General features: G+C 52.4%; 4 protein-coding genes across 4 annotated transcripts in view; 3 read left to right on the forward strand and 1 right to left on the reverse strand.

The window, feature by feature from the left end:
- The window catches only part of TGME49_315860 (EF hand domain-containing protein), a 30,654-nt gene extending 29,603 nt beyond the window's left edge, over window positions 1–1,051 (forward strand). The window contains exon 20 of the mRNA XM_018782890.1: window positions 328–1,051. Within this exon, the coding sequence (XP_018635304.1) occupies window positions 328–521 (194 nt within the window). The 3' untranslated portion in view covers window positions 522–1,051. The remainder of the gene's footprint in view (window positions 1–327) is intronic.
- A 1,693-nt stretch (window positions 1,052–2,744) lies between these two features.
- TGME49_315885 (glycosyltransferase, putative) lies at window positions 2,745–9,502 on the reverse strand. The gene has a single exon (XM_002364725.2). The coding sequence runs from the start codon at window positions 7,617–7,619 to the stop codon at window positions 3,087–3,089; it is 4,533 nt and encodes a 1,510-aa protein (XP_002364766.2). The 5' UTR covers window positions 7,620–9,502; the 3' UTR covers window positions 2,745–3,086.
- Window positions 9,503–9,890: 388 nt separating this feature from the next.
- On the forward strand, window positions 9,891–13,634 carry TGME49_315900 (hypothetical protein; the record flags this gene model as incomplete). Its single annotated transcript, XM_002364727.2, has 1 exon — window positions 9,891–13,634. One exon carries the CDS (start codon window positions 9,891–9,893, stop codon window positions 13,146–13,148), a length of 3,258 nt encoding a protein of 1,085 aa, XP_002364768.2. The 3' UTR covers window positions 13,149–13,634.
- A 1,034-nt stretch (window positions 13,635–14,668) lies between these two features.
- Window positions 14,669–20,132, forward strand: TGME49_315910 (hypothetical protein). Its single transcript, XM_018782891.1, has 2 exons — window positions 14,669–18,016; window positions 18,210–20,132. The coding sequence occupies exon 1, from the start codon at window positions 15,895–15,897 to the stop codon at window positions 17,620–17,622; it is 1,728 nt and encodes a 575-aa protein (XP_018635303.1). The 5' UTR covers window positions 14,669–15,894; the 3' UTR covers window positions 17,623–18,016; window positions 18,210–20,132.
- Window positions 20,133–20,565: the final 433 nt, after the last annotated feature.

Raw genomic sequence — 20,565 nt, forward strand, 5'->3', positions numbered from 1 at the left:
AGGTCGTGAACTAAAACAGAGCGAGGGGGTGGGGAACAATTGTTCAATCAAAGTGTCACGAGAGGACTCTGCTGGTCGCAGGACTCCGTGCCTGTCGCTTCCTCCAGTAGAAACAAGTTCACAGCTCCGTCGGAGTCCCTGTACGCTTTCTTGATGTTTCCACCGATCCTGAAAGGTTTGGGGTGTGCACCGAGTACATGTTGTGTCAACTTCGTGCTCTGCATGCGAATTAGTCCACTGTGTACTTCCATGGAAACCAAAGGAGCAAAGGGCGATATGTGCAAGCGTGCACGCGTTTTCTCTCGCGTGTGGTGTCTCTCTTTCTAGGCGGTGTCGTTTGGGGCGACTTCCTGTCTCCGTCTTTCCGGCTAGAGCCGGAGCGCCCCCGGCCATTGTCTGGGGGCCTGACTGGACCTTCAGGTCCGCAAGATCTCCTCACCACCAAAGAGCCTGAAGGAGATACCTGTCGAGCGGCGGCCCTCATTCCTCATCTCGTGCCGAGAGCCAAAGGCGGGTGGTAGAATTAGCAAACAGTCTCTAGAAGAAAGTCGTTTTCCTTCGTTTTCCTCAGGGGTGCAGGGCCTGAAGAAAGCAACGAAGGCCAACTGCCCAGGGAGCTGGTCGTGCCGCAAAGTGCCGCCGTTCCTGTTTATTCGGGCCTTCTCTTTTTGGTAGGACGCAACAAGGAACCGCTCTGAAGACTCACGATGGAGGAGACACACCCGGAAGAAACGCGTTTGGCGGTAGCATTTCTAAGGACGCCTGGGAGACGCTGAGAGGAGCATGAATGGTACTTAGCACGGGAGAGTAAAAATCGGACCAAGAGGCTGAAGCGGGTGCACGCGAGCGCTAGCGAGGTGATGTCCAGTTTTTTTTTTGGTTTTTTCGTCTGTATGGGCGATCTGTCATCGGTGAGTAAATATGTCTTGTTCTCTCCCTTGTGTAAATGTTAGATGTGTGCCGCAGTAACACAGTCAGTGCGATGTCACAACAAGGTTGTTGATGGTGAAAACAGTGGCTGGCCAAACATACCAACAAGGGATAGTCGCGGGAGCTGTTTCTGGTAGAGCAGTCAAGCACGCACCAGTTCACAAAGACATGCACGATCGAAAGCTGAAGGCGACGTGCCTACGTTAATTACGGTGTTTACTGTTCACAGCTTCCAGGCCAGCATGAGATCTGTTAGGATATAGTAGTCCACTTTAGTTTATCTGGGCAGTCCAGAGAGGCGGTGCGAAAGAACGGAACCATGGACCTGCTTTCCACTTGTCCCTTGGCTTCACTGAATTTTCGGCGCTCACTGCCTGCAGTATCCCTCTACACAGACGATCTAAATCTTTCGGTTTCTTTGTTTGACCAATTCGTCTGTGCCGACCTTCCTCACACTGCCAGATGCTCTACTGTAGCGAGACGTCTGTCTTAGCTATGTAAGGTGCCATGGTGCCTGCACATCAGCGAACTCTAATAGTTGCAAATGTCGCCGAAAATTCTTTTCCCTCGCATGCGTGCGGCAGGCCCTCCAAATATAGCAAAGTCGTGGACTATTGGACCGATGTGACTATAACGAATTTCGTGGCTCCACGTGGTTGAGAGATTGTGCAGGTCCACCACGTTTGTCGCTGGATAGCAGATCCTCTAAACAAGTCACCTGCTTATTGTTACGGTGAAGGGGCTTATGTTAGGAGCATAAAAGCGGTCGGAGGCGTTCTTTCCCGGGGACCTTCCGCGGATGTCGAAAGCGGTATGCCGTCACAGGTCCGTCTGTGGTTTCGGTGACAAAGACAAGACTTTTCCGACATCGTGCAGTTGAAGGCTTTTCCAGTCGAGGTTCAGCAGACTTTCAACAGACCACTGAACACGTTCCCCTGGCACTTCTATGCGTAGGTACGGAAACAGTAGATCCACTGTGGATTCATTCACCTTTAACCTGTCTATACTGAGAGACCAGAACCTCATTCTGTCTCCCAAGCTCGAGCGTCGAAAACACACTGACTTCTACCTCTCTCCTCGGCACCCCTCCCGCAGAAAACTCGTCACACGGTGGCGACTCCGCTCCCTGGAGGACACCACACACCACATTACGTTTAGAACTCGTCGGCACTAACAAACGGGAACGAAAATTACAAGTAATCACTAAAACACTACAATTCAGCCAATGCATTACCCCCTGTCCACACTAAGACTGATCCTGTCGGTTGATACGGCAATCCGCCTTCGCTTTGTAGTTGCTCAAAGGCATTCTCTGTCGATAGCGCGCAATTTCTGTTCTCGTCACAGTGGTGCTCATATTTCTCTTTTTTCCCCTTTTTCAAAAAATTAAAGTTCCGCACCTTATGGAATCCCTTTTAGCATCGCATAATATGCTAGAAGATTCTCTTCAGGTACGATGGGGTGCCTCGCGGTTTATGTGTCCTCCGAAACCCGATAACTCTCTTTCTCCACGCTTTTTCTTCTTTATCGTGCGTTCAAAGGCGGAACCAGACCGCTGGTTGCCACTATCTCTCTGGCGCCTTCGAATTTTACAATACCCCAGCGCCGTGACGGTATCTGATGGCCCCCAACCTGTCGCAAGTACTCGCAAAACAGGCATTTAGAATGACAGAATGCGAAGAGGACACGCGACGATGATCACTAAAATGTTTCCTCCTTCTGAAGCTTCGACAGACACCGTAGAAGACGGTTTGTCATGACGGTAGCTCTCTGTTGCTGGCTGGCATGCTGTTATCATGTGACTGTGGAAGGGTCGTTAATCCTAAGTGTGTTCTCTCGCGAATCCGCATCGCAACAGCTTCCCGACAAAGATTAATTTGTTCGACATGTTGCGTGGAATGGGAAATTTTACCTTTTTTGTGTCGATCTAAGTTCTTGTTATTCTACAAGCAACATACACCTTGTACGGTAGATTCGCTACTGCCTTATACCTTATTGCCGGACTGGTCTATGGTTAGACCCAACCGGCTGAAAATGCCCTTGCTTGCAACCACCTCCCTTCTCGGCACTGGCATGATCTCGTTGTGCCAGAAGTGACCTATGTAAAATAACGACAGATTTGCCCGAACCCCGTGTCCGCGACTCGACCCTCTCAGCTACATGTCCTTCTTCCGCTCTGTCAAAAGCGAAAGAAGTAACTGAACACCTTCGCGCTGTGCCCGGTGCTCTTCGGCAGTGACTTGAAAGATGTCTTCACTGTAGCCACCGTTTCGGGCTCTTCGGGAAATCACCTTTTTCGCCGCGTCCACGTCAATTTCTCTCCAAAAAGACTCCGGGCGCCTCTGTGACCCAAGCCCCAGAGAGCACAGATCGGCAGCGGTGGTCGACTCAGCTGTTGCAGACAGAATGCGATGCACGCGCGCCTCCCCTGGAGAAAGCATCTCGGCCAACGAAGGACGAGACGACGAAGAAGAAAGACGTGGAGGAAAAAAAAGAGACAAAGACGACGAGGACGGAGAGGACAGAGGAGGAGCCGGGGTAGGAAGCTCTTCTGTGAAAGACGCACTCTGCGAAGGACACAGTGGCGATTTAGAGACAGCGACGTGAGAGAAGCAAAGGGCGGCATCTATAGGACGAGGCAGCGTCTCTTCGCGGATGTCTCTGGTGGTGGTGGGAGTGTCTCCTGTCTCATTCTCGTGTACCGTTCTCCACGAGTCGGTCTCCGTAGTGTCTCGAGTCTTATGGAGGGGCACATGCGCACTGAGTACGGATTTCGCTTGTTGAGTGCAGCGCCTCTTTCTTCCGGTCGTCCTCTCGTTTCTCTTATCTCCGTCTTCGGATAAGAGACGAAAGAGATCCGCTTTGAAGAAAGGCCGACGCGCTCGCGTCCAGAGATGAAAGACGACAGAAAACCGCGGGGCGTAGAAAGACCAGCCGTGCGTGAACAGCCGCAGCGTCATCGTTTGCTCTTCCCCAAAGAACACAAAGTGAAGCCGAGGGTCGTATCCCACTTCTCGAGTCACACGCGCCGGACCAAAGGAGAAACCTGCTGCCCAAAACAGAGACTCGAGAGGGCGAAAACAATTCAAAGATCCAGAAGAAGACGGAGGCGCGAAAAAAGAAGGCGACGACCGAGCAGCAGACAGATCAGAGGAAGCTAGGAAGGACGGCGGTGCGGATTCTGCAGGCTTCGAAGGGCCTCCCTCGCTCGCGCCACATGCGGCCTCTGCAAACCCGCAGCAATGGAGGCAGGGACAGGAGCAGGCTGTCACCTGGTTCAAGCGATGTGTCGTTTTTTCTGGAACATCTCTCGCGTCAACGCCCAGGCCGGAACTCTCCGACGAAGGGAAAGAAAGTGGAACTGTGGAAGCATCGGAAAACGAAGACGACGCGCAAGACAGCGAGGTAGAAGGCGAAGGGATAGGTGGCGACGAGGCCAGCAGAGACGAACATCCATCGTCGATGATATGCTCTTTTCTCGTCGACCCCTGCCCTGCTCCTCCTGACCCCATACATGCCGCCTTCAAGGTTGGACCTGGAACTCGCAGCATTCGGCCTTTGGTACGAAGCAAGCCGTTTCTGTCAAAGTGTCCTGCACATAAAAGAATCCCCGGAAAGTATGTTTCGGGGAAGCTTAGCCTCGGAATCTCGTTGAGGGTCTCGTATTCGGCATTCTTTTCTCCTTCGCCTGTCTCGTCCCTCCCGACCGTCAGGATTTTTTTCTCCTTCCCTTCGTTTATTTTTGCTTGCAGCGGGAGAACGAGATCGCGACTGTCCTGGATCCCACGAGCAACAGGAGAGACTTCAGCTGAACTCGAGCTACAGACCTGCTGAGGGCAAAGTGTAGCGGGTCCATCCACCACTCCGGACCTCTCAGCCTCGCTGCTTGAGCACCAAGAATCACACGAAGAAGCAGTGAAACAAGAAGTCAAAGTGGGAGATGAAGAAGAAGCAGAAGAAGTAAAAGGAGAAAGATAAGAAGTAGAAGAAGAGCTTGGTGAAGAACTGAAGGAAGACGTAGAAGTCGGGAAAGCGGAAGAGGCGGAGGACGAAGAAGTAGAAGAAGAGAGACAAGCTGAAGACGCAAAAGATGAAGAGGTAGACGAAGAGACAGGTGGAAGGGAGGAGAGAGTCTGTGCTGGTGGCAACAGTGAAATCAAAGACGGAGCAGCACAAGCCTCAGACAGGCAATTCGAAAACGAGGAAAATGCCTCCTGTCCGCTCGTCTGAGGAGGCCGAGGATACTCAAAGAACGGCGTTCCTTCCTCGTAGCCAGGGGGGTATCCTGTCAAGATGACTTTTTCCGTTAGAAGCAACGAACTGCATGCAGAGCGAAGAAGATCGAAGGATGTACCAGAAGAAGAGGCACCCCGATGCGGTGAAAAGGAAGAATGGGTAGACTGCGAAGACGCTTGAGCTCGTCTTCTCTCAGCCGAAAGAGCCGCTGCAAGTTTCAGCTGGCGGAGGAGAAAGCAATCAAAATGGGGGGCAAACCGCATGTGAGAATCAGTTTGGAGGAAAAGCTCGAGCCGCGTTTCCTCTCCACTTGTTCGTGCTTCTCGACTCGGCGACACCGGCAAAAGCCACTCGCAGATGGCTCGCGCTAAACAAGGCCCTCTGCTTTCTCGCCAGTCAAGAAACGCTATGCGCATGCATGCTCGTTCGTCTTCCTCTTCGTCTTCTCTTGCTTCTTCCTCAATCCTCACGCTTCTCCTGTCGTCTCCTCTGTCTGGGGCATCTACGTCCTCTTCTTCCCCTTTCCCTGAAGCACGCCTGATGTCTTCTCTCTCTGAGACTTGTTTTGAGGCCGGAGGTACTTCTGATTCAGAGGGCGACGAAGCCGGTAAAGGCGAAGAGCGGGAAAGAGGCGGCCGCCAAGAAGGAGCATGCACGGAGGACTCAAAGGAAGTGGAAGAACAAGAGGAAACCGGTGCTCGGCTCGTAGCATCGATTCTACTTGTGGTGCGTCTCTCCTTGATCTTTGGCATCAGAAGTTCAAGAACAGGAATCCGAAGTAGCTGGTGGGCTGTCTCTTGTTTGTGCTCTCTTTGTCTTGTCTGTTGACCTATGTCTTGGTCTTCACCTTTCCTCGAGTCTTCCACGACAAAAGAGAAACGCGCCTTGTCCTCTTCAGAAGGAAGAGCAGGAAGTACAACAGACAGGAGGTAGCAGCGTAAAGGCAAGTGTCGAGCCGTCGCTGCTTCGTGTGCATCCTCCTCATCGTGACTCTCTTCGACGCCCTCCGTGACATCAAGAGAAAAGGGGGGTTTTCTGGCGAGCAAGCTCATCTGCAGCCATCGAGGAAGCAGGTCGATAATCTGTCTCATTGCCACTCTCTTCAGCGAAAGAGAGAAGCCAGGAGGCAACATAGGAAGTGCCGTAGTCACAGAATCGGGGAAGGAAGCAGAGAAAGAGGACAACGAAGCCGAGGCCCTTCCGTTCCGCTCCTGGGCTGTCTGTGGATGTGGCTGTGTCGGCTGTGCCTCCCGTGTGTCTCTCTCACTCATCTCTGGGGCTCCAAGCGAGGTTTTTCTCCGTTGTGTCCCTTCGTTTTGCTTTTCTCCGCACACTCTCTTTATGTCGCATGCGTTTTCCCCCGAGAAAGCAGAAGTATTCGGGAAGTGTTTCCCGCCCCGTTTTTTTCTCGCGAGAATCCTCTGTCGATGCGATAGGCTTGCATCGGCACCGATCCGCCGACGCCAAATAAAAAGTGCAAGTTCCCACAAATCAAAGGATTCCTCGTTCAAGTTGCTCTTTGTCGGGGGCTCTCCAACCGCTGTTGCGGGGTTAGGCTCGACAGCAGGGGGTTTTGTTTCACTCGCATTATCACAGGGAACCAGGAAATACTTTGCGGTTTCCTTTCTTTCAGTTAGACGTTTTCCTCTTTCCACCTGCCACCTCCAGATTCTCTCGTACGACGCGCTCTGCCCGTCTCGACCTTCTGCCGAATCCGCAGCTCGCGGGTGACGAGAGTCTCTTCCAACGGGGTGGGCCTCTAGTAAATTAGACTGTGAAGCGAAGCTGGAAACAGTCTCTTTGAAAGTGTGACACCAGCAATGACACCCATCCAGACGCCGTTGTTTTTGCGCGCAAGATGAGACAGAACGGGAGACGGGTTCGAATCGAGTGTCAGGAGCGGCTGCGGTTCCTTCCCTTCCGCTCTTTGAGCTTGTGAGAGGCTCTTTACCGTGTCCCCGGTATCCATCTGTACTCACGGATTCTACGGCATCACCATTTTCCTCATCTACCTCGCTACTCTCAAGTGTGTTGTTCCGCTGGCTCCTTTTTCCCTGGTGGGCGTCCCCCTTCTCGACCTGAGCAACATCTGAAACACTTTTCGTGCACTTCGTTTGACAATGAGGGAAACTCGTAGAGCTTTCTTCTGCGTCTGCTTTCGTAAAGTTTGTTTCCTTCCCGCCAGTGCCAGGTCCCGTTTCTGGGACCTTGGCGGTTCTACAGAGACAGCACGGAGCTTGGAGTTCACCCTGCCACAAAACAACTGGGAAAAGACGACTAGGGAAGTGGGCAAAGTGGAAAGCGCTTAAAAGTGTGCTGGCTAGCTGGTTGTCCCGGTACGACGCCACGCTCCATGAAATGCGAACTGGCAGTTCTTTCTCGATCTCGGATCCAATGGGAGCGAAAGAGCAAGACACGCGCTGGTGTGCCTTCGTTCTGCCGCATGCATCCATGTTTGCAGTCGAGTTCCCGTCTGACGTTGCTGACAAAGTGAAAACCTGTTGAATCGCCGAGAGATGGTTGAGTCGATTCCACCGAAAAGGCAGCCCTTGTCATATCTTGTCCTCCAAATGAGCTGTATGAAGGCAACAGGGTGCCGGGGTTGACATGCGTTGAAGCTACCACCGGAAGCATCGTGTCTTTTCTGAAAGAATCGCGTCCTACTGAGGGGGCTGGGCTTGGGCGATTCTCTGAGAAATATTGGCAATGCAAAACAGAAGAAGCAACCGTTTCGTCAACTTTCAATCGACGGATAAGCACAGGGGGGCTCACCAATGAAGAAACAGAATGAGACGGCAGCCGGGTCTCTGTCTCCAGCACAGAGACACGCAGCGCTGGGGCTGCAGCCGCGTGGCAGATCCCATGACAGGGAAAACGAAAAGGTATCGCAGTGTTTGTGTAGAAGCTAGCGGGTGAACCACAGCCGCCAAAGGATTTTGAATGTGATTCGCAGAAGAAAACAGGGAACAAAAGAAGAAACAGACTAAGTGTGTAATGAGGTCGATTGATTCGGGAGACCGGCTGTTGCTCATCAGTGGCGGCGAAGATTCTCGATGAAGGTGGGAGAGTGGGGCATAGTGGGCGTGTTTGCAGCTTAGGTTGAGAATAAAAACCAATGTTAGCCAGCGGCATTCCAAAGGAAGAGGATGGGCATCGTAGTGATGCGATGAGGAAGTAAAAGAGCTTCCTCTTGAGTCTGTTTCGTTGGTTTTTTCTGGTGTATGATCTCCGAGGCGTTGACTCCGATCCCCGCTGTGATTTTTCGGAACACTCTTGATGGGCGGGCGTGCTAGGGGAAAATTCGTACCGTGTTGCTCGATGGACACGCGACACAAAAACGTCATTTCAGGCAAACGAACACTTCAGGTCTGAATGGCAGAGAAGATTTCAATCCACGGACAAACGTGAGAGGAAAGGGGTCCCTGTCGTGTCCTTTGAGCTTGGCGGCGCTTGTGGGCAGGGGGGGTGCCCACCTGCCCGCTAAGGTGTCTGGGTTTTTTTCCAGCAAGTTGTATTTTGACAAGGAAAAGACATCTTTTCGTTTTCATCAGTGAAATGAAGTCACATGTCTGCAACCGGTCACGCTGCGGCACCGTGTCCCCCGGTGCTCTGTGCACTTCGTTGGCTGCGTACTGAGTGTACACGTAACGCATGGGCAACTATAACTTTTTCGTCTGTGTGAGGCTGGGGCTCTTTGCGACTTTATTGTGTAAAAACATATTCGCACAGGGACAAAGTAAGATTAAGGTACCGGCACTGTTGCCTCATCTGTTCCGTGGAGACTTCGGTACGTGTATGGATAGCATGAGTGTCCCGGCACAAATCAGCAGCGAAGTACGTGTGACGGTAATTGAGAACTGTGTTCTGTGCGCCAAGAATCAAAGGGCTGGCCAGTGAAAATGAGTTTGTCGTGTGTTTCCGATCATTTGCTCGGAGGAACATGCCCTGTTTTCAATGATGAGTCTGTGCCCCTCGCCGCTGAGCGGCGGTCCCCGACAATTTCGGTGTTTGTGGCCCACCTGGGCAACAAGCAAGAGGAGATTGAATATGGGGAATGGTGGCAAACTGTCATCCTTGCTCTGAAGAAGACAGGGGATGAGGCTACTACGCCTGACCAACTATATCTCCTTGCATCAGCACTGTACTTCCCTTTCACTCAATTCCCCCCTTCTACGGTAAGCCCAACACCTCACTGACAGCTCATGATGTTAATTAGAACCCCTTAGCGCCAAAGCTTGTCAGTCTAATCGCGCCTACGACCTGTATTGGTTGCGGGATCCCTTGTCAGTGAGCAACAAGTGAAAGCCTTGTCGGGAACAGAAAATCTATCTCCGCGTACTATCGTATCAACATTTTTAACATGTGTCACAGCAAACCGAAACAGCACAGGGTTCAGATAAGCAACGATGCATCAGGCATTGTGTATCTGCCGGCGTCTGTAGTGTGTAAAACGGAAAACGGTAGTAGTAGGTATGTCCTGGGGATTGAATTAGCAGACAAACGATGGAGCTTCTTAGAAAAGCGCTGAATTGGAAAGTTCGAGCTTTCTCGTCGAGGCCTCTCAACCTCCTCAGCGCTTCGTTCAGCTGTTTGTTTCTTCAACCAGACGTGGGCGGCCGACAGCTCTGGCTAGTTGTCGCCTGCTTGTAGATGCACTGGCATTTTTATTTCACTTTGTTTCACGAACGTCGTTGCAGCGCCTCTGCATCGCTCTATCGCACATAATGGCAGTGCGAGGCTTTGTAGTACTCAGCCACTGGCTCGTGAGTCTTCATAGATTACCATATTTCAGAAGCGCTGTCGTCGCACTACTCTTCTGCACCACAGATGTTAGTGTCAGTCAAAGAAGTATTCTGATACCAAAAGAGCTGAGAGATGGCATCGTCCTCAAAGATGGCGCCCTGACACAGCCTTTGGGGCATTATTTTAATTCGTTTTCTGTCGAAGGACCACCACCTCCCGAGAGCGGCAGTAGCACGTCGACGGAGGGACCCCGTCGAGTGGTGACGGAGAAGCAAAACATGAATTATTTGGCTTCACCAGTTTATCCTTCGCAGCATGAGGCACTACTAACGAGGGATACAGTCCAAATCCAAGCAGAAGGCTGGCGTGCCAGTCCACAACGCCTTGCGGTCTCAGAAAAGCAAAGCACGGCTCATCTGGCTTCACCAGAATATGGTTGGCAGCACGAGGCAGTACCAACGAGGACTACAAACAATGTCCCAGCAGAAATTCGGCTTTCAAGACCGGAACAGCTTCTCTTTCCGGACGACAGGCCAGGAGCTGCCCCGCTCGGTCAGCATCCCTTAGTAGGTGGTCAGGGTCTTGTTGCTGAGATGTTGAAGGCTGTTGCAGTCCCTGTAAGACCAAGCATCCTACAATCACTGCAAAGGGTTTCTGGGATCCCACTAGGCGTCACAACCCCGGAAGCCGCTGTAGCCGCCAGAGGAATCAACAGCGAATCCCCCTATTTGCTGGAGTCGTCGCCCGAGTGGATGACCCACGAAAGAGGTTATCAGCAGCCACAAGTGCAAGAAACCTCCAGGGTTCCTCCAGACGGGGAGACGTTTGCTCCCTTCACGCCTATTCTTGTGTCAGCAATTTTGAACAAGCTGCCGCCAAGATTTCGGCCCCACAGTGGACCCAATCAACCTGTGGTGCGATTGCAGGACGAATCCTCGTTGCTGGATGATATCTTGTTGATATTCGCTCGTCTGGTGCCTCTCTCAGCTCAGAGCGAGTTTGCGGCTGGACCTCCTTCTACCATACCACAGCAGACACAACTCCAGTTGGTAAATGCGATTGCGGGTGTGCTGTCTGGTCGGTTCCCTGCCAGGATTGTCGAACACGTTCTCGGTTTGGTACAGAGGAGCAACAGGACAGGCACAAGCAATGAGGGTCCCCCCGGAGATAACAGTGTGCCCCTTGTAATCAATAGCGTGGGCTCGTTACCAATCCATTTAGTATCAGGCAGGCTAGGTTCTGTCGCGGGCCGTGTGAAACCTCTAAATGTGTCGTCTGTAGATGGCTCCGAAAGACCCATCATGCCATCTCCTCTTCTCCCGACCGCACAGCAAGGTGTCCAACGAACTGCCCACGTGTTCCCGGTTTTGCATTCAACTTTTCATTCTTTTCTTCCAAGGGGTTCGCTGGATTTTCCCCAGCCCCAGGCTCCAACAGGTGAGCCCGCTCGAGCCGGAATGCGCGAAGAAGAATTCTTAAACTATATGTCCATGCAGCCACCTGGAGCCGCACCGCACAACCAAGGCTATGACAGAACCTTAACTCTGCGGTCGCCCCAGTTTAATGGGGGATCCATCACCAGTGCGTCTCAGATTCAAAATGGGGAAACGGCACATATCGGAGCCGTACCTCCGGAAGGGGGCGTTGAGCGACAGGAGCTTCTCGCCATTGGTGTCCTCCCGGAGTTTTCTAACCCAAACGACACTCGCGGTGACTCGGAGAATGTGTCTGTCTATGAAATGGAGAACTACCAGCAACCTTTACGCAACGCCGCGTCTCCAGAGGAAGCTCATGAAGCCGAGCGTACTGCTGGAGCCGCAGCGACCGCAGCAGTTCGAATAAAGGGAGGTTTCGCACCAGAAAGAATAATTGGAAAAGAGGCGTCAAGCACCGTTCGAATGGAAAACAACACCAGGGACCAGGTGGGAAGCATGGGACCCGGGGTGAGAGGAGAACGCCTAAGTGAAGAACACAGTGACGATTTTGCCTCCTCCTGGTCTGCATGGCAACGCGGCGAGTCGCCGATAGATAAAGTTGCGACTGGTCCGGAGGGATCCGTTAAGGGCGAGAGAGTACAAGAGAACGGACCCTTAGGTGAAAGTCGTAGCGCGATTGCCAATGGCGGGCAAGAACAGGCCAATGAAATTAACATCAGAGACGGCTACGCGCGAGACGAACCTTATGCAAGCAATGGTGAAGAGCTGAATTCCACAGAGGAAGATGATTCAGAAGACGTGCATGAGGAAGAACCGCCTGACGAAGAACTCGAGGATCCTTATGGTGGCTGGGACGATCCTCGGGATCGAGATCTAGGTACTCCGTCCGACGGAGACGGAGACAGCAGTTATGGCTCTCTACTGCCAAGTATCACTGGCTTGATATTTAAGTTTTTCCCGCTTCCCGAGTGGCTTACGCTCAGCCCGGATGATGTTCCGGCATTCGACTGGAAGCGTGTATTCAATGATTACTTGCCAGGAGTAACGAAGCTCAGTCATGCCATTGACATGGCTGATGAGGTGATCTACAATGAATACTGCAACCGCTCGGTGCTTGGAGGTGAGCTGACGATTGATGCTTCATTTGAAATCATGGGGGACGCCTTTTCTGTTGATGATGATACGGAGGACGCGTCTTTCCCCATGAGCTTCGGTGAAGCTCGAAAGCTACCATTGGTACCGGTGGAGATAGAAGACGAATTCGACAAATGCGTCAACTTCTACAAAAATCGCACGCGGGATTATGTTGAGGAATACAGACAGGAGTGTGACGATGTGTGGGACGACCCAAAAGCGCCGGGGGGCAGTCGGCTGCGACCGTTGACAATCGACGATGTAACGACTTGTTTTCTCAAGAAATACGACGTGGGCCGGCGTTGGTTCAACGAGCTTTTCTTCCAGCCGTGGTTCAATCTTCTGAACCAGACGTCCTACCTATCCCAAGCTGTCGATACCGCCATGGCTGAGTTCGCATACAATAGGTGGTTGTTTCCTGCTGCGTATGCAGCAGCAAACTTCGGAACATGGCGCGCCTGCATCGAAAGGCGAGACTGCTTCGACGGGGAAGAGTGTGTCCCCGCCCTACCGGCCATTTACGGATTCGTTCTAAGTTTCTGTCAACGCACAGCAGATTCCATGATGCGTGACCCCATAACAGGCGTCCCCTTGGCCGAACGATTTACAGACGTGGGTTTCGATGGCTTGCCAGCAATCTCGAACAAGCACGTTGGGCCACCAGTGTAATCCACTGTGCGTCCGATGTAAACAGTCTGCCCTTTCCCTCCAATTATCCTGGACATTTATGTGTGTTCTGGCCATGGGAGACAGCAACGGTGGCAGGTGGCTCCACGCGGCAGAAGATGCGTTAATCTGAATCAGGCGAGTAAACATCTGTTTGTTTTTCAAATACAAGCCGGCTCAGCGCTGAACAAACCTATTATCCGAAGAGCTGAGAATATTAACCCGTTTTGTTGACTAGCTGAACACGGTGAACACCTGGAACGCCAGGCGATGCAAGGGCTTTGCCTCTGTGAGACTTTGTGTTTTTTGTAGAAATCCCGAACATTTACCGAGTGAATTGGGTCAGGCACCCCGTCAACCTCTTATGGCAAGCGTGCCTGCTAGACAGAATTGAGGCAGTGTGGACGCCTATTACAGAACCGTATGTGCACGCGCCTTATAGGAAGGACGTGACACACGAACGTCCCCGGCGACAACAGATCCGATGTATAACCTCTATGAATCGTCAAATCACTTCGAGTGATTTCTTTATATTGCCTTGTCGGTACACTCTAGCACCGAATTCTACATCGACTGATTCGGCAACAGAAGGCTTCAGTGTTAATTACTCGTAGTCCTGACTTCCACATGCTACCATAGCCCATGTTTATTTCGATGTCCTAGTAAACGGTGTCCAAGAGAACGGTGGCTCGTAGCAAACGCGCAGCTGCTTAAGCGAAAAGAACGGAGCTGCGGGGTCTTGCGAGTCTTTTCCGGTCCTCAGAATTCAGTTACTGTACCACTGGAGACGAGGACGTGTACAGCAAGTGGATTTCTCCCGACTACAGTTGCGTCGGGTATTTTGTGTGCTCGGAACCAAACCAACTGATAAGGTGATGGGGGGACGCAAGAGGTGGAGGCAGTACGCAGTAGGACGTTCACACCGTCGTTTCAGTGAGGGGGAAACAACAGTCTAGCACGGCAGCAGAGACATCTCATGAAATGCCAGGTAATTCTACAGTCGCGCCTCCCTTCTCTGGCTATGTCAAGCATGCCACACTGGATAGTTGAGAAGACTGGTTTTGTTTCATCGGCTCCCCCGGCCGAAGTACGAAAATAAGCTTCAATGGAAGAATGCACAGATGCACTAAGGTTCCGTCATGACTTCGGAAGAGCCTCAGCTTCTTGGCAATCGACTACTCCGTATCCCGCAAGATTTATCTGCGCGCTAGTTTGATAGTGTGATGGACATGCTCTTGGTAAACGTCATTCTCAGATGCACGCTTTATCTTACGATGCCTGTCAGTCTAGAAGTTGGTACGCAGGTGTATATCTCGGCTGTGATAGTTATTATTGATAATCCTACAGGTACGAGGACACTTTGAACGCCACATGATACGCTAGAAAACACCACTGAAGTACGATAGGAAGAGGTTGCGTTGATGGGAGCACGGACATGAAAATCCAACACTTCTAGTTGTCTGAAGCAGTCTAGCGTGGTGGTGGAGCAAAGCACTCTTCGGCCATGGGCGACTTTATTTCCCCAACCTTGGAAATACAGGTGTTGAGTATGTGGTCCCACACTGCCATGCACGAAAGAGCGCCCGGACGTCTTTTCAGAAATACTGTGGATGGAAGCTTTTTTGATTTCTATGAACGGAGTTACATATTCGATTATCTCCATTTCCACTATTTGTAGGACGTTAGCGATAAAACGTGTTCAGTGTAAAGTCTAAACGTAATGCAGGTTTATCACAAAAAGCATCTTTCACAATCGTGGATACGGAACTTTAAGCAAGTCCATTCGCTGACACGCCGGCTGCTGCGATCAAATATATGTCACTCCTATTGCCTTAGCCAGTGACAACTCCAGTCATGCCACGCGGTTCACCTACAAATGAAACGGAAATAGACCAATAACTCGACCCAAGAAGAAAGCTTCGCACACCATTCAACGTGCGTGTAGAGCCGCGCCGCCCGGCTGTCTCGTGTTGCCAAGTCTTCCTGCGGGACTCACAAACTCTTCGTGTCTGCTGTGTCCGTATCCAGGTGTACTTCACATCACGCAGGAAAGTTCCTATTTGCTCGATTTGATGAGCATTGAAAAAGGAACACAATGCGCAAAAAGCGGGTGCCACTCACTCCGCATTCCCCGACTAGGGGGCTGACGACATCGTGGAGACAGATGCCGAACGGTTGACTGCGTCGGGACACGGCTTTTGGAGTCGAGTGCAATAAACTCTCCGTCAACCGTTTCCTCTATGGAAGTTGGTTGTTGCAAGTGAACTGGCGACGAGTTCAGCACGTTTCTGCAGGAAAGGTGTTTTGGAATCTTTTTCTGGATGGCGGAAGTAAGCACACCACAGAAGAGCTCGGCGACAGCACCCGTTCCTTGTGCACGGTTACGCGTGGCGGACTGCGCCTGCGCTCGTCTCCTCTCGCATAACGTGGTTCTGTGCATGCTCGCGTTCCAACCCTGGGGGATTGGTCTGCTCGAGCATTCCTTCTTTGTGGCCTCGAGCTCCCCCGTGCACGTTTTCCTTTTTTCCCTTTCTGTGAGCTCGGAGGTTTTCGGATCCTCGCGGGGGTTTCGACTTGCGTATCATAACACGTGCCCGGACTCTGGATTCGGCGTTCCTTCGTTTCCCCCGGCGCCGGCGTCGGTCCCGCGGCAGAAGCTGCATTCCTAGAGTGTGACACCTAAGGTTGTTGCGTGTCGCGCGTTTTTCCCCTGAAAAAAATTTTAACCGTCCTTGCGGGATCTGGAATCATGGTGCAGATGTCGAGCCAAACTACCCGCGGGGTGGCGTCGGCCAAACGCTCCAAGCCCCAGTCGGTAGAATCGCGTCGATCATTGCCGTCTGTGCGCGCCTCGCAATTCGGTGACTTCGAGGGGAACCCTGCGCGCACGGAGGGTGGCGGCGCCTTTTTCCTTTCCAGCGAGAAGCGATCGCTGCGCTCTCTCCAGAGCCTTTTCTGTTTTGTAGCGATGGCAACGCTCTTTCTCAATCTCTGCGCCGACGTCACTGCGACACCGGCACCACACCCACCACCGTCGCCGGCTTCAGTGCACCAGAAAACTTCCCTCATGGACGCGATGAAAATGGAGTTGATAAGCACAGTGACAGGTCGGCTGTCTCTGCGGTGGAGACGACAGTGGATGCCGACGGTGGACGCACATGCGAATGAGCCTCTCGAGCTCCGGCTGTCTGTGCTGGAGACTCTGACGACGGAGCTGAACGAAGATCTGAATGCTGTGCTCGCGAACTTCCCAGAAGTCGCCAAAAGGAAGAGCATGATTTACTTCATTTCGCAGTCTCGGGAGCTCTTCCTTTTCTGTTTCCGGAACCGCTTGGGTATCACTGGCAAAAACAGCATCGTTCCGGTGGGACCCTTCGCTTCGATTGCTTTCGGCGAACCCGACCAACTGATGGACGTCGACCGGTGGCCGGCCGTCGACGCCACACCCCTTGCAGAGGAAAAGGAGCAGGAACAGAAGAGTGCCGGCAAGAGACACGCCGAAGAAGAGGAATCCCAGAAGACGCCTGCACCGGAGAACGTCCAGACCCCGGAGCAGCTTCCGAGAGCAGGCCCGGTCGAAACGGAGAGTGACGCCAACGTTGAGACGGAGAGTGACGCCAACGTTGAGACGGAGAGTGACGCAAACGTTGAGACGGAGAGCGACGCAGACGTTGAGACGGAGAGCGACGCAAACGTTGAGACGGAGAGCGACGCAAACGTTGAGACAGAGAGTGACGCAAACGTTGAGACGGAGAGCGACGCAAACGTTGAGACGGAGAGCGACGCAAACGTTGAGACGGAGAGCGACGCAAACGTTGAGACGGAGAATGATGCCGAAGACGGAAATGACGCCACAGATCAGACACAAGGCGGAATGCAGGCGAACTTGGAACTGGTGACAGACGGTGACGGAGAGAAGGCGGCGGTAGAGTCGTTCGCAGAGGTTGCAGAAGCGTTAAAGGAGGCTGAGAAGGTATTCGAGGAGTGGGATAAGAGAGACACCGACGCGCAAAGCGCCGATGCCGTTCAGCAGGAGGCGGAGAAAGTCCTGAAGGAAATGGATGCGGTACTGACGCAAGCGGAAGAGACGGGTACGGCGAACGCGGCGCAGGAGGTCGCAGAAATGCTGCAGCAGACCGAAGTACCGGAGACACCCAAGGTGCCGCAGGAGACCAAAGCGGAAAAGGAGGCTGAGTCGACTGGCCTTGCAGAGGGGGAACCCCCGGTGACGGCGGAACTCCAGGAGGCGGACAAAGTCATGCAGGAAGTTGAGGAAGTCCTGGGCAAAATGAAGACTCTGGAGGTGGGAGACTTGGAAGAATCTACGCAGGCGGCGGAGCTACAGGATCGCAAGGACGAGGAGACATCGCAAGGCGACGAGGATGACGAAGAAGAAGAAGATGACGACGACGGAGAGGCAGATGAGGAAGACGGCGACGAGGATGAAGAGGGAGCGCAGGAGGCGGAGTCCGCGTAAGAGCTTCTCCTTTCGAGGCGCACTGGGCAGCATCCACTTCCGAATGATTCTTCACTTCCAGAGGGAGGGCTTTATGAGAAATGCCGAAATCCCTGGGATGTGAAATACTTCCCCGAACGCACACAGACTGCAGTTGATGGTCGTGAAACGAAGTTGGTGCGGGAACCTCTGGCAGGACAAAGAAGGCATGAAGCTCGGTCTCAGCGGCGGTAGGACAGAAAAACCGTCCGCCCGATGTGGCTGTACCCCAGCAAGCGCAAGGAGAGCGTCAAGACGCTGAATGTTCAGAGCAAACGCGTCCGAAAGGTGGAAAGCAAGGACCTGTGGGGGTAGTGCTACCTTTCGTAGTGCCTGCCAGCACAGCACTCCCGTGGTGAACAAAAAAGCCAAAAACGTGAGGACATGCACGCGCGTGTGCATCCGTTCGCTCCGTCGTGAAGCCTAATAGTTGCTGCAAAATCTACACATTTGAAGACCGCAGGCTCATTTGGACGGTTTATAGAGGACCTAACCCCAAGTTCTCGCGGGTAATGCAGGGTTAACAAACGTGATAACCCGTAGTGTGTTTTGTTCTGAATGTTGATCAGCGCGGAGCTCTAGTTGGACAGCATACCCATATAGGGCCTTGTGGAAGGGGTTCGACGGCATGCCTCGGGAGGACCTATAAATCTCTGCTGGAGGGCGGGGAAAAGTTTGTTCGACAGGGAAATGGGAGCGGCTTGTGGCTTCAGTGCAGATGACAGGCAACAGCTACTTCTCTGGCGCCTCCCCAATACGAGCGAAAGCCTCTGCGAAGTTGAGACCGACTCGTTTTGAACTGGACCGGGGGAGGGGGGGAGTCAATGAAAGCCACAAACGACGGGAACACGCGATCTGGGTAGGCGGGCGCGGCCTTAAGCAAATATGTTATTGCTGACGGAAATGTGGGCAGGAAGCTAGCCGGGCATCTTTCCGGCGTATAAGTAAATCTCAGAACAACGAACGAGGAATGAGGGCAGCAAAAGAACTCGTTCGCGGTTGCAAACAAGAAGGTATCGGTCGAGGTGGAAGGCCGCATCTGTTCTTTGGAATTTGCGAGCGGAAGAACCACTATTTGGCTGCAACTTTCTTGCAGTTTTTCCAGAACTCACCCGCTGTGGCAGACATAGCGGTGGACGGTCCAGAGCACTGCCCCTGTTCTCTGCAGGCAGAGGAGAAAACAACTGTGGGAGAAACGGCGGATGAAAGCGTCGGTCAAACACACCCAGTGCCAGTGTGCAAGAGCAGCCGGCGGACACAAGCCAGTCTCTCGGGCAATCTGCCTCTATCGTTAGGCAGATAAGACAGAGGGATGTGTCGAAAATACTTTGATTTTGTTTAAAATATGTCGCATTGTTTTTGGTTCTTCGGAAAGGCCGCATTCCAAGATGTGGACTGCAGTTGTCGAGGCCGCAGTTCGCACTTTGGTTTTTTGCCTCTGCGTCCCCTACCATATACGCAAAAGTCATTTCCATGTCGCCTGGATTGTTCTAGAACACTTTGGCGCTTTGTTTCATGCACTCAACAACCGTACCCTTCCGCATCTGACGCTCTCACCCATACTCGTGGCCCCCCTTTTTGAGGGGACTCTGATCTTGGCGATACCGGCTAACGGAGAGTGGCTTGCACTTTGTTGTCAACAGCGGAAAGGCGAAAGCAGTTGTAGTATTTGTGTGCACTTTTGTCTTCGCGCGTGCTGACTGGTGTGTACGATGCTTTTCTGAAATGAGAAATGAGCGTTTTGCTTTCCGTAAACGAGTGCGAGTCGGTATTTCCGTAACGCAGATTCACAGGCAATGGACAACCTGTTGCCGATAGTTGTTCAGCGTCCCCGGAGTTAAAGCTTGATCCTGGCCTCCATTTCTGATATCACATACGTGGCTTGCTTAGCGTCTAATGTGGCTCTTCCTTTTCAGCAACCACGAACAAGTGCAGTGAACCCAACCAGTCGTGCATTCCTGGTGGAAAGTGGTCTTACTAAACTGGTCCAGTCTTCTATGCACGTAAGCAGTGTCACTTTTCGAACAGAGAGCGGAAGGTTACGGGTGTATGAAACTTAACTGGGTTGGACAGTCCTTCCTTTCGCTCACAGTCATGCGCCTCGTTCTGCGGCAAAAAGAGTGGAACAGCACGGTGAATTCGCCCCTCCGGCAGCTAACGAACGAGAGTCTGTTTAGCCTATCCACCAGCACAGTTCGTACGATTCACGGGTGCAGTCGAGTTCCCTTTCGCGGTGGCGCGAATCGTGAAACGCCAGCGCATTCTCTCAGGAGCGCTGACCCCCGTCATTGCTGCGCGGTGCAGGTCAAGCGGCACCTCCTAATTCTGTCGCTCTCTCAAAAGCTTTTAAACCGATGCACTCATCTAGCTGTCACTGCGACCGCCTGATTCCACACCCGTGCTTCATCTACCCATACGAGGTTCGGTTTCACTGTAGATCGCCCGATCAAAACAGACAAGCTACGACTGCTACGTCATCGTTTCAAAGCAGAGCGCTGACGCTGTTACAGCCTCTATTCAGCTTTCTTTATCCCGCTCTCTATACGCCTCTCGTATCTCTGTCCCTTATACGTAGTTTACCAACTAAAATTTTTCTTCTGTTTGTCCCCTAGCGCCATGCTTGTTTTCACTGGATGTCCAGTTAGTCAAACGACTTTGGCCCGAAACAGCCTCAAAGTGCTGAGCTGGAGAACCTTCCTGCCGAGTGCGGGCAGCTTCTATTAACAGTACACTTCCGTTTGTGTACCACAATCATACACACAAAAGGTGCACCACCTGAGGCATTTTGCAGCGACCGTCCATAAACAAAAGCCATGACAGCTAATACAAAAGGATGAATCTTCGGTACGCCAGCGTCATCACCGTGTTACCTGGTGAAAAACATTCGGCTGAATACAACTGATCGTGAAAAATAGATATTGCAAA

This window comes from Toxoplasma gondii, chromosome XI (genome assembly GCF_000006565.2).
Source record: "Toxoplasma gondii ME49 chromosome XI, whole genome shotgun sequence".
NCBI classification, from domain to species: Eukaryota; Apicomplexa; class Conoidasida; order Eucoccidiorida; family Sarcocystidae; genus Toxoplasma; species Toxoplasma gondii.

Coding starts and splice junctions, on each gene's coding strand:
- TGME49_315910 (XM_018782891.1), top strand. CDS start 15,895: ATGGTGCAGATGTCGAGCCAAACTACCCGCGGGGTGGCGTCGGCCAAA.
- TGME49_315885 (XM_002364725.2), bottom strand. CDS start 7,619: ATGGATGCATGCGGCAGAACGAAGGCACACCAGCGCGTGTCTTGCTCT.